Source organism: Pleurodeles waltl, chromosome 5, assembly GCF_031143425.1.
Source record: "Pleurodeles waltl isolate 20211129_DDA chromosome 5, aPleWal1.hap1.20221129, whole genome shotgun sequence".
Taxonomy (NCBI): domain Eukaryota; kingdom Metazoa; phylum Chordata; class Amphibia; order Caudata; family Salamandridae; genus Pleurodeles; species Pleurodeles waltl.
The window spans coordinates 360629386-360641971 of record NC_090444.1 but is presented as its reverse complement, the minus strand read 5'-3'; the positions used below and the strand labels follow the sequence as shown (position 1 = coordinate 360641971).

The following is a 12586-nucleotide window of genomic DNA, read 5'->3' as shown; positions in this document are numbered from 1 at the left end:
TCCTCCTGTGGAAAACTCCCCACAGCGAGTTCCCGAGCCGCTTGCATCTGACTCTATCACCAGATCTGGTTGGTAAACAAAAATATCATGCCCATTCCAGGCCTCCATATAGAAGATCCACCACTGAATCTCATCTCTGGCCTCTTCCGGAAGAGAAATGGACTGGAAGTAGTTACGACCCCGATGAAGATGGGCGAGTTTTAGAAGCTGTAACACCTGATGGTGAAAGAGGCTGGGAAAAATGGCCTGAATGGACGACGACAACAGACCCACAATGCGGGCTAGTTGATGAAGGGAAGTAGATGGCCTGGACAGAGCCTTCTTGAGCTTGTGTTTTATTTTGGTAAGTTTCCATGACGGCAAGCTTAGGGATACTTTGAATGAGTCCACCACAAACCCCAAAAACTGCAAAGTTTGCTCTGGAGTAAGGTTGGATTTGTTCTCATTGACCAAGAACCCAAGTGAGCCTAGAAGTATGATAGTCAACTACAGATAGTTTAGTAATCTCCGAGGACATTGGCCCATATATGAGAATGTCGTCCAGATAGATGATTATTCTGAGGCCTTGTGCTTTCAAATGCTGCCACTGGTTTCAAGACCTTAGTGAAGCACCAAGGAGTGGAGGACAGCCCGAAAGGAAGACAGGTAAATTCAAAGATTTGAGATCTCCATTAAAATTGGAGGAAACGACTGGGAAGGGGAAAGAAATGGATCGTGGGGTAGGCATCCTTCAAATCTAGATGCACCATCCAATTGTTTGCTTGCAGCAAAGTCCCTGAGGAGAGGAATACCCTCGATCTTAAAGTGGCAGTAAGCTAGCCACTTGTTAAACTCCATCAGGTTGATCACAGGACATTGCCCTCTGTCCCTCTTTTCCACCAGGAAAATGTTGCTAAAAACCAGAGGGATGTAGCACAGTCGGAGTAATTGCACCCTTCTCCAGGAGTTGTACAATCTCTTCATCTACCAGATCTGTTTGAGTAGCCAAAAAGGAAAGGGGTCTCTGCCTGAATGGTTGGAATGGAGAACCGTAGAACTCTATTTGGAATCCCCTCACCATCTGAAGAACCCAGGCATCTGATGTAAGGGCCTCCCGCCTGTGAGAAACCTCTGCCGGTCTGTCCCTAAGCCTGATCCAACTGGAGGATTGCACTCTTAACTTGGTTAGTATTGTAGGGGCCGTTGCCACCTGGCTTTGAGCCTGCTCTCGTACCTCATTGGTGAAAATGATTTCTGGTTGGATAGAAGTTACCAAACTGGGATGAGTCTTGTCGTTGTCCTCGTCGAGAGCCTGAACCTTTGGTGGGGTCTTGAGAGAAGGTGCGGCCGGTTGAGGGCCCTCTTCCACGACCTGGCTCGGCAAAAACACGAGGGGTGTAAAAATCCTTTTAATAGAGGTACGAGTCTTGGCCAGTGAGGTAAAAGTATTAACAGACTTTTCCAATTCACGGACAAAGGGATCCCAAAAAGACCCCCTAGTGCAATGAGACTCTCCTCTGAGGTGGCCAAATCCTAGCCTCTGGTTGTGACATAGAACTCTCTCTTCAAACTGCCATATCTTTCTCACTGATAGGCTCCGATTAATTGGCAAGGATGTATACCAGTTTAAGAATTGTGTTTTTAGATATAACTGGTCTTCTGTGGTCCAGTGCCCTGTAGTCTTGTTGTTCATGTTCTATTGAGTTAGCAACGTAAGTTGGAATGAGTGTGTGAAACTGTTGAGATCCTCTGATGATGATAAAGGGTTTAGCATGGATCAGCAGCTCCTGGTGGGGTGCTACACCTTTGCCTAAGGCTTGGACTTTATCTGGATAAAACTAATACAACTTACATTCATCAAGTGGCCTTCTACTTTCTTTCTTTCCATATATGCACCCAGATGCAAGAGCAGTTAGAGATTTACAAAAAGGATCATAAACCGATTTGAAAATCAGTTTCCAGTCCTTTACGTGTTTGATTGGTAACCATTGGTCTGGAATAAGACAGAAGAGTAAAGGACTCACCATCAACATAACTTTATTCTTCCCATGCTTTTTGCTAGATAGGCTGAGCATAACGCCTGTCTTCAGAAAAGTGGAATCAACTATAAAGTAGTAAATATCAAAGAATGTAGTTAAAGGACAATTAGGGAAATGTGTGTTTCATTCTAAAAAGAAAATGAATGTATTCGGTGTAGAGACAACTTGGCATACTGAGATAAGGCAGGGTTGCATGAAAGGATGATAAAGAAGGTATATGTGCACAAAAGATGTTTCCAGGTGGTGAGGTACCATAAATGTGTCTGTCAGTGCGCTACAACACCTGCCATTTAAGATCTTTTTTATGGTAGCCATGCATCAAATGTCTCAAGCCAAGCAATCCTGCCAAAACCTAGTTTAGTGACTACGTAGCACCAACCTTGCAATTAATCATCATAATTGATTTTTCTTAGTTGCAAACGTAAATTACAGCACCTCAGTTATACTTTTTAATTTCCAGGATATAAATCTGCAGTGTCATTTTTTTAATGTGTTTTGGGAGTTTTAAAAGGGAAACCAATAGGAAAAACACCAGTAATTTGACAGAATACACACAACAGAAGTTTAAAGAGAGTAGATCCATCATGTCCTGTGCGATATGAAAGCAACTTTCAGAAAGATGTTTAAACAATCTCCCGTATCTGCATATGAATGGGCCCCAGTAGTTTCAAGGGACAGGCCTGTTTATAGCAGAAAACGAGTCATGTAAGAATACAGAAGAGTTTAGTGTGGGTGGTCAGGCATGATGTCCCCATAACCTTGCGCTCCCTAATGAAATTTTTTATAACACCTGAAAATATATGCAAATGAGGATAATTAGAGGCGACTTGTTCCATGAGTGTGAAACACTAAGTTGGACTACTGCAGAAAGCTTGGAGAGTCATATGTATTTCTTTTGTACCTACTCAGCTTAAATTTTAATGAGACGAGTACAGCGTTTTGTGGCAATGTAGCCACAAATGTACAGATGTGCCTTCTGGAATGCTGACTAGAAAGAAGCCCGTTAAAATGAACTTAATATTTAGTTGATTTGCTGGACGTATTTGCCACCATGACTCGTACAGAAACATATTGACCAATTCTTTTGATTTTATTCCCGATAGGTTGTGTGTGTTTTTGATCTTAGCAATGCTCCCTGCAACTAAAGATTTTTTCTGGGGTTCTTTTAGTTCATTTTAATTTCCTAGCTAATCTACTTTGCATGCTCATTGGATCAGGTATAGCTGATTCATTGGCTACTTGTAAAAGAACTCTGGCAAAGAGCCCTCTTGCAGGACCCGTTAGGCATTGCACTGCAAGCCTGATGAGGCGCACAGCCTAATAACGAGGCATGCTACTACTGGTGAGTGAGGGCTTATGATATGCAACTGAATTGCCACTGATAACCTTATTAACATTTACCAGTCTGTCAGATTTAATAGTTTGGAAGTTTTTCCTGGAACTGCACACATTTATGGTTTCATTGAAAGAGATGGTAATCCTCTCATCTTCTCAACCATACATTTGAGAAGAGGAAAGTTGCATATGAAAAAAAAAAAAAGGGGGGTGGGAGGAAGTATTTCTTCCATGGACTTCTATTGAAGCGGAGGCAGTCAAAATAAAGCTATTTTTTGCTTAAAAAATCTGGAGTCTCCCTCCTGAATCCGGTCTAATAGTGTGGATGCCTCCACACATGTTTAGCTGAAGAAGGACAGACAGTTGGTTGTATTTTCTCTGCACCAGAAGCTGCACTCCTTGGTGAGTCCTGAACCCGTATCATTCTGTGGTCTGAGATTCAAGATATCCACAATCTGTGAGGATACGTTTCTATGCCAAGAGAAGCTGTTCCTCTAAGCACCCCCTCTGCTTCAGCATTCTGTGGTTAACCCATTGAATATAATCAACAAAGTACACTGTTCCAAAAAAGAGGCAAAACAATACAAAAAAACTAGCAGATGTCTCGGATGTGATTCAATTCAGAAGCAAAGGCCCTCATGTATCCTCATTGGACTTGCTGCACGTCAGACTGGCACTGCAATGTCTGACGGGACCCTTGTAGGAGCCTCCTTGCCAGAATTTTGAAGAAAGACAAAGGGCAAAAAATAGCTGGAGAGAAAGAAAATAATTAAAATTGGCTCTGACACTCCCTTGAAACCAAATTTATTAATATACGGAAGTGCTGGTCAAGATTAAAAACACAAATAGAGTTGTGGAGCAAATGGTCCTTCACTCTAAGAAACGAGTGGACAGAAAGCGGGAAGGCGTCACATAGACCGAATCTGGTCATGGACGCTCAATATAGAAACAACGAGTGATAGTTAGCTCGTGCTTCCTATGAAACTTCGCCTAAATCAAGGAAGGTATGGCTCAGTTCCTCCTAATCAAAGTGAACTGATGTGAGTAGAGCCTCTCTGTTTTGTTTTTCTACAAATTTTGCATATAACGTATGATTCTTTTCTACGATTTCTGGAGAAGATCTAGTTCAGTCCTGATGAAGAGCCAAGTGATCCGGTTGGACGTTGGAAGGCGCGAAACATGTTAACTTTCTTAGTGGAGTAAGTAATTGCTTACTGTCCACTTGTTTCTTAGAGTGAAGGACCATTAGCTCCACAACTCTGTTTGTGTTTTTAATCTTGACCAGCACTTCCGTATATTTATAAATCTGGTTTCAAGGGAGTGTCAGAGCCAATTTTAATTCTCTTCTTTCTCTCCAGCTATTTTTGTCTTTGTCTTTCTTCAAAATTCTGGCAAACAGGCCATCGTGCATGTTTGAGCAGATAAAGCAAACTAATTTCTTTAAGCATTTTGGGTTCTGAATGGCATGCTGGTTCACACCATTGCTGGGTGTCATATGCAAACTATGCCATTAGCTATATCAAAACAAAGGTTTATGCTCCAGCACCAAGGCTTGCCCTCTAAAACAATACTTGAACAAAAATACACTGTTCCAAGATAGAAAAAAAGAGGAAAGGACAAGGGAAAGTACTATTGTTCAAAGCAAGAGCCCTCACACATCCCATGGATGTCATGCTTCATCATCTGCTCCTCGTATCTCAGTTACTACTTGTGTCTTTCTTTTAATCGTGGCCAACACCCACGTTGGATTCATAAATTAACTACTCTAAGTTTGGGGTTTTGAGCCAATTTTATTTCCTCCTTTTTCTTTCTCTCTCCTCTTTTTGGATTCATGGCATCGCACCATTGAGAAAAGATCTCGGGCAAAGAGCCCCCCTAGTGGGGTGCCTGTCAGACATTGCAGCGCTGGTCTGACAAGGAGCAGACCCGATGAAGAAGAATGACATCCATGGGATGTGTGAGGGCTCTTGCTTCGAACAATAAGACTTTCCCTTGTCCTTTCTTCTTTTTTTCTATCTTGGAACAGTGTATTTTTGTTCAAGAATGTTAGTGTAGGGAGGCTATACACTGGACCATTAAATCTCCCCAACCCTTATTTGAAATGCCTCTAAAACCATACCCATCTTAAAGACATGGCAGTACCATGCTTTTGCACTGGTGGCCTAAATGAACTGTGAAAGCGGGTGGGTTATTCTCATGTCCCTCACCAAAGTCTGAATAATCACAGACCATCCACATCCTCATGGGGAGGCCAGGCCGTCAGTGTCCTGCTAATTTTACCATTTTGATTCCTGCCTCACAATCTGGGTCTACACAGAGGCACCCCAGCATCTTTTTTTTATAGATGTTCTACGATTGCCCCACCTTGTGTAGTAGTTTTTTTTTTCTGGACCTATATTAGTGTGAATAAATAATGAGAAATGTTTTTATGATGTATCCAGTACAAATGCTGAAATAATATTGCAGTTGAAACAAGTTTAATATGACAAAGTGTGTTTAATGTAATTTAGTTGTGCCACATTTTAACGAACTTTTCATCTCGCCCTCCTACGTATCTTCTCTCTCTCCACAGGCTCTGTAGAGCAAAGACAAATTGATATAATAATAATTTAACTAGTGGGCACATATCGTGGAAGAGCTTTTAAGCGTTCCTAACTGTTACAAGTGCTTAGGGTTCTTCTGCTATATTCCGTAGGTGTGCTTAGCATTCATTCACTGGTGTATAGTCCATTGTTGAGAAATGTTGCATATTAGTTGAACTTCCTTTGATAAAGTGACATTGAAGATGCTTGGCTCTTAGGAAATGGGACATTGCTAATGTATGTTGCTGACATGGTCTCTCTGATTTGCTAAATAAATGATACATGGGATCATACCATGCAGATTCTGTGGTTTAGCTAGAAATTTAAAAATTGTGTAAAAGAACCCATTTATGATGTTGGTGAGACAGGTGATTTTTAGAATCTTACCCTTACTACTGTTCCTTTGAAACTTGGAATATGTCTGATTGTGTATTCTGCATTTGAGCCCTCATGGCATTTATTTTGTGCTACTTGATTTCTGGATTTTTTTAATGAATCCCTTTAGCTTTTCCCTGCTTCAGAACTCAGTTATTGAGTAGTCTAAATTAATTATTTGCAACTCTGCTAAACTAATGCTGGATCTGATAATGACAAAGGTGTCTTTTAGAGAAGGACCAACCTGGAGCCGTACAGCAAGAGGTACATCTTGACTGATCTAAATTTTGGTGTGTGGGGTTATGCTCTCACATTTGTATGCTCTTTCTCAGAAGAGCTAACTCTGGGGGTGAATTCAACAGGAGTTTCCATATCTTGGGTTTATCCCGCCGGTGCTTCACTTGCTCATGTGTCTCTAATGTTAAGGAGTTTCATGAGAAAAAGCATTGTCTCTTGCAAATTATGGGGACACCCACTTTCTACTGCATAGATGCTGAATTTGCTCCCGTGCAATGGTATTGTACACACTAGTGCACAACCAGCTGCCTCCTCTTCTGTAATAACAAAATGTCTATTGCATTTCCTGGGCAATTTACCCTTTTAACTTCATGCCCGCATAAGTTATGGAAGGGGAATCTAGGAGTTACAGAGCAGCCTGAAGACAATACTATACAAGTTACAACCCTAATGCTGTTTTGCAACCACTCCTGATGTTTTTAATTAAGGGTGGGCTGCTTTTGCCGAAGCATCATCTTCCCTGTGATTGTGGTGCGGTTTGTACTTCATCAACGAACAACATAAAGCATGAGGCAACCAAGGTAATAGCATGTGACTCTTTGGCAGTCTCTCAGGAGTAACACTCCACACTGCAGGGCAATCACTGTCGTTAGCCCTAGAATAAGGGTTTCATTCCAAGTGCCACCATTAGCTGTCGTCAGTAGCGTGATGGCACGCTGTACGTGATGGCACGCTGTACGTGACACAGCTCAAGTTCGTGCAAAACTAAAATGCTCTGATGCTGTGCGATGCGACAGAAAAGTTAGCAAATGTATCTTCCGTTCCCTTTCACCCACGCTTTTTCTTCCTTTATAGAGCGACTGCTGAAAATGACACTAGAAGAGAGGCGCAAAGCATATGTCAGGGATGTTGTACCACTGAAGGACATCATGACATGGATGGAAGAAATGAAATCTAAAGGCCAAGGTGAATGTAAATCGGAATCTTCTGAGGTGTGCGGCAGCAAATCAGCAGGTAGTGCTTGCAACCACAGATCTAACTTCTATTCAAACAGCCAAATATTGTATTTAAGTTTTTGTCAACCACTTGGTGTGGTGTGTGTGTGTGTGTGTGTGTGTCGGGTTTTCCTTGCATTATGTTTTCAGGGAATAATATAAATGTCTTTGTCTCACTGTGCCTACCAAGAATCGACTCCGCCCGTCCTCTCCATATCACCTTGCAGGCACTTTGAGATGTGTATATTGTATTTTGCTTTCAGCAGCACCCCAGAACCGATCCCAGATATCACTGAACAGGGTCTAAACTGCTGCACATAATCATGATGTATTTGTCAAATGTGGTCTTCGAGCTCCTAATGTTTTTTGGTATCCAACAAACTTTAGCGATGTATACACCTGAATGCATATGTTAAATAGTTCCCAGAGACTATATGTACTTTCCTCCTGCCATAGACTTTACAAAGAGAATTTGAAGTTATTTGAGACTCTTACGGAATTTAGTGCCAACATGGTTTCAGTTGTGTAAAACGACATGATTGGAGAATTAGTTCTTGTAGGTTGCTGGGGTTGTACAGGTATCTTTGCTGATGATGAAAGGTATTAATAATATTCACTAAGTCAGGAGTGCATAGAGGTCTCTTATCTGTCTCATTACATTTATTCTACATGATGGCAGCTGGCTTAGAGCTGGTCTTTCCCCTAGACTGTGCTACGTACCCTGCAGTGTGATTTTCAGTGTGATCGACCACGGGTCGTGCAGTACTCTTTGTTGTTATCAATGTTGTTTAGTTATTATATTTTTTTGTCTTGTTGTGTCCTCTTTTTGTGGTCATGGAATGTTGGAAAGTGTGTGATGAATAAAATTTAAAAAGGTGGTCTGAGATCAGTTTTTATTTCCACTAAGTTAAAACTACAGGTATGTATCTTCTCCCATCTCGCCACCAAAGCCTGGAACACCCTCATCCTCCACCTCCGCACCTCGCTGACTGACTTCAGAAAGGGGTCAAAGACCTGGATCTTCGAATGAGACCCGCTGCAAAGCGCCTGGATGCTCTCGAGGGTGATAAGCCGCAATATACATACAACTTGATTGATTGATCTGCAGACAGTTTTTCATGGTATTAACTATAGCTAATTCAAGATTTTAATGGCCTATGTGGATAGGCCACTGGAATATGAGCTGGAATAGGCGTAACTCATGTAATTTGCTGTAGCGTAATTATGCAAAAATATGTCAACATTACACAAAATTATGCGAGGTGCATAATTCATCATTTAGTAGTATTTTCTTAGATCTGAGGATGCAATTTGCACCCTTTTCCTGCACTCTTGCAGTACACATTTTGGGCCCAAATTACACAGAATGAAGCGAAAAGATTTAATAACATAATTTGCAGTAATATATTGGAAGAGTAACCCAAAATACTGAAATGACTGATTATTCCAGTATGATTAAAAATTTCCCCAGGCCTAGATAAGAGGGCGAAGGTGTGGCAGCTGGGGTTGGTGTGTGCCAAGGGCCCAAGAAGATGGTAGTTTTGTTCCCCATGCCATAATCCCCTTAAAATCCTGTCCCCAAGTAGTGATCAAGGGCTGCATACTATGTAAACGGTGTTGCATTTGGTGTCTTTCATTTTAATTATTGAGATTTTATTTGCTAGGTATGAGGACCAAATTTTTGGATGGGATGTGGTGTAAAAGACCAAGAAAAAATGCACAGAAAAGGTGTCTGAAGTGTTGGATTAAATAGAACAATAAATATTCCTAAACAAAACTACTGAAAACATAGAAACAAAGCATATGTAGTGTCGAGGTGACAAATGTTTTTTATAGATGAGTCCGACATGCTAGTTATCAGTTGAAGTGCAATAGATTAATAATTAAATGCAGGCTAGAGAATACGTTGGATTGGATTCCAAATCACAATGAACTATGGTCTAAAGCACAGACAAAATAATTTGTGGTTTGTATATATAGGCTTGTGCTTCTTTTTGAGAGAAGAGATAAATGGTGATTAGAGAAAGTAACCCTGATGAAATATTGTGAAGTATGTTAAATATGAAATAAATAATCACAGTGTCTAGGCGGTTATGTTAGAACGTTTGATAGATAATCAATGCATTTAATCAGTGTTCTTGGTCAGGCCGCACATCTGAAAAAATGCAACTCCTCTTCTCAAGTGCCTGGCATCAGGAAAGAGATTCACAATAGCCTGTGGTGCTTATCGCACCAACGTTGCACAAAGATGTTTTCTAGTGTAAGTTGTATTCACACCTGACTAAACGTACACTCCTGTACTAACTGGAGCCCACGATCGCACTCACATGGACACTTGTTAAGGCATTTCTCAAACCTACTTAAGATCCCTGCATTTGCCTAAGCTTTGGTTTGAGGATGACTAGGAACGAAAGGTTTGTGAACCTGAAGGCCTTTTTACTATCTGCTTATTCTCGTTAGCACTGGTACTATAAATGTACTATTCTTTGTGAATATTCAGACAGGCTCCCATTTCCTAATCCTTGACCCTGAAACATCAGCAAAGATCTGCCAACCACTGTTTACATCAGCTTGAGAGGGAAAGAAAGTACTGGATGACTGGAAGCAAGGTGTCCTTGTCAAGGTTTCAAAGAAGAGTGCATTGACCAACTTTAACAACTGGCATGGAATCATCTTTTCGATGCTGAGTAAACTCCTGGAAAAAAAATTACCCCATGCATTTCTGATGCTGTGGAGAAGCAGTTAAGAAAGGAATAAGCTGGGTTCTGCCAGGGGTAGAGGTGGTCTTAATCAGTTCCTTATCTGTGCAGTATCATAAAGATGTCCACGAAGTGGCAAAGACAACTAAACACTGATTTTATTGATTCTGAGAAACTCTTTGACGGTGTCTACTGTGACAACCTTTGATGTGTACTGAGAGCCTATGACAAACAGCAGCAGATAGTTTTCATTAAGAGCTTTTACCTGCAAGATGGGGGATAGTGCATTTAGCTTTGAAGCCGAAACAGGTGTGATACAGGGATGTGTGATGTCAGCATTGATCTTTAACCTAGTCATCGACTGTGGTGATGTAACCAACAACAAGACCAAAGACCAGGCCAGAAGCATCACATGGTTATTCTCTATATTGTATGGCCTTGGCAATGCAAATGACTCATCAGTGCAAATGACTTAGCCTTGTTCTTTCACATGCACCAGCATATGCAGGAAAAGATGTCTTGCCTCATCTGTGCACAGCAACAGAGCCTAAAGATCAACACGAAGAAATCAAAAGCCATGACACTGAACATACCAGAACATTCACCTATCAAGGTGGATTGAGAGGATCTACCCATGACTAAATAGTTTGCTTAACTAGGCAGTACTATCAGAGATGTTGGAGGGCCAGGCAGTTGACATCAAGAGTGACTGACCAAGGCCAGGAATGCCTTCAGGATGCTGAACAGTGTGTTGCGGTCGTCCAAAAGCACCAACATCAAGCCGAGGCTTCACTAGAGAGTGAGAGAAATGGAAATAGATGGGATAAACGATCAAGAGACCCCAGCACAAGAACAGCTCTCCTCTGGACCCCAGAAGACTAATAGAAGAAAGGCAGGCTGAAGAACTCCTGAAGATGAACTCTGGAAATAGAAATGAAAAATGAATGAACGGGTACCCTACATAAACTTAGCGAACACAGATGGAAGTTTGTATATATAGGCTTGTGCTTCTTTTTGAGAGAAGAGATAAATGGTGATTAGAGAAAGTAACCCTGATGAAATATTGTGAAGTATGTTAAATATGAAATAAATAATCACAGTGTCTAGGCGGTTATGTTAGAACGTTTGATAGATAATCAATGCATTTAATCAGTGTTCTTGGTCAGGCCGCACATCTGAAAAAATGCAACTCCTCTTCTCAAGTGCCTGGCATCAGGAAAGAGATTCACAATAGCCTGTGGTGCTTATCGCACCAACGTTGCACAAAGATGTTTTCTAGTGTAAGTTGTATTCACACCTGACTAAACGTACACTCCTGTACTAACTGGAGCCCACGATCGCACTCACATGGACACTTGTTAAGGCATTTCTCAAACCTACTTAAGATCCCTGCATTTGCCTAAGCTTTGGTTTGAGGATGACTAGGAACGAAAGGTTTGTGAACCTGAAGGCCTTTTTACTATCTGCTTATTCTCGTTAGCACTGGTACTATAAATGTACTATTCTTTGTGAATATTCAGACAGGCTCCCATTTCCTAATCCTTGACCCTGAAACATCAGCAAAGATCTGCCAACCACTGTTTACATCAGCTTGAGAGGGAAAGAAAGTACTGGATGACTGGAAGCAAGGTGTCCTTGTCAAGGTTTCAAAGAAGAGTGCATTGACCAACTTTAACAACTGGCATGGAATCATCTTTTCGATGCTGAGTAAACTCCTGGAAAAAAAATTACCCCATGCATTTCTGATGCTGTGGAGAAGCAGTTAAGAAAGGAATAAGCTGGGTTCTGCCAGGGGTAGAGGTGGTCTTAATCAGTTCCTTATCTGTGCAGTATCATAAAGATGTCCACGAAGTGGCAAAGACAACTAAACACTGATTTTATTGATTCTGAGAAACTCTTTGACGGTGTCTACTGTGACAACCTTTGATGTGTACTGAGAGCCTATGACAAACAGCAGCAGATAGTTTTCATTAAGAGCTTTTACCTGCAAGATGGGGGATAGTGCATTTAGCTTTGAAGCCGAAACAGGTGTGATACAGGGATGTGTGATGTCAGCATTGATCTTTAACCTAGTCATCGACTGTGGTGATGTAACCAACAACAAGACCAAAGACCAGGCCAGAAGCATCACATGGTTATTCTCTATATTGTATGGCCTTGGCAATGCAAATGACTCATCAGTGCAAATGACTTAGCCTTGTTCTTTCACATGCACCAGCATATGCAGGAAAAGATGTCTTGCCTCATCTGTGCACAGCAACAGAGCCTAAAGATCAACACGAAGAAATCAAAAGCCATGACACTGAACATACCAGAACATTCACCTATCAAGGTGGATTGAGAGG

The 12586-nt window shown here is 41.3% G+C and overlaps 1 protein-coding gene across 4 annotated transcripts in view; it reads left to right on the top strand.

The window, feature by feature from the left end:
* Positions 1–12586, top strand: part of MACROD2 (mono-ADP ribosylhydrolase 2) — a 5612477-nt gene that overhangs the window by 56007 nt on the left and 5543884 nt on the right. For 3 of the 4 annotated variants that reach the window (XM_069234097.1, XM_069234096.1, XM_069234099.1), the window contains exon 2: positions 7403–7561. In XM_069234097.1, the coding sequence (XP_069090198.1) occupies positions 7403–7561 (159 nt within the window). The remainder of the gene's footprint in view (positions 1–7402; positions 7562–12586) is intronic. The other variant, XM_069234098.1, reaches the window with a different exon arrangement.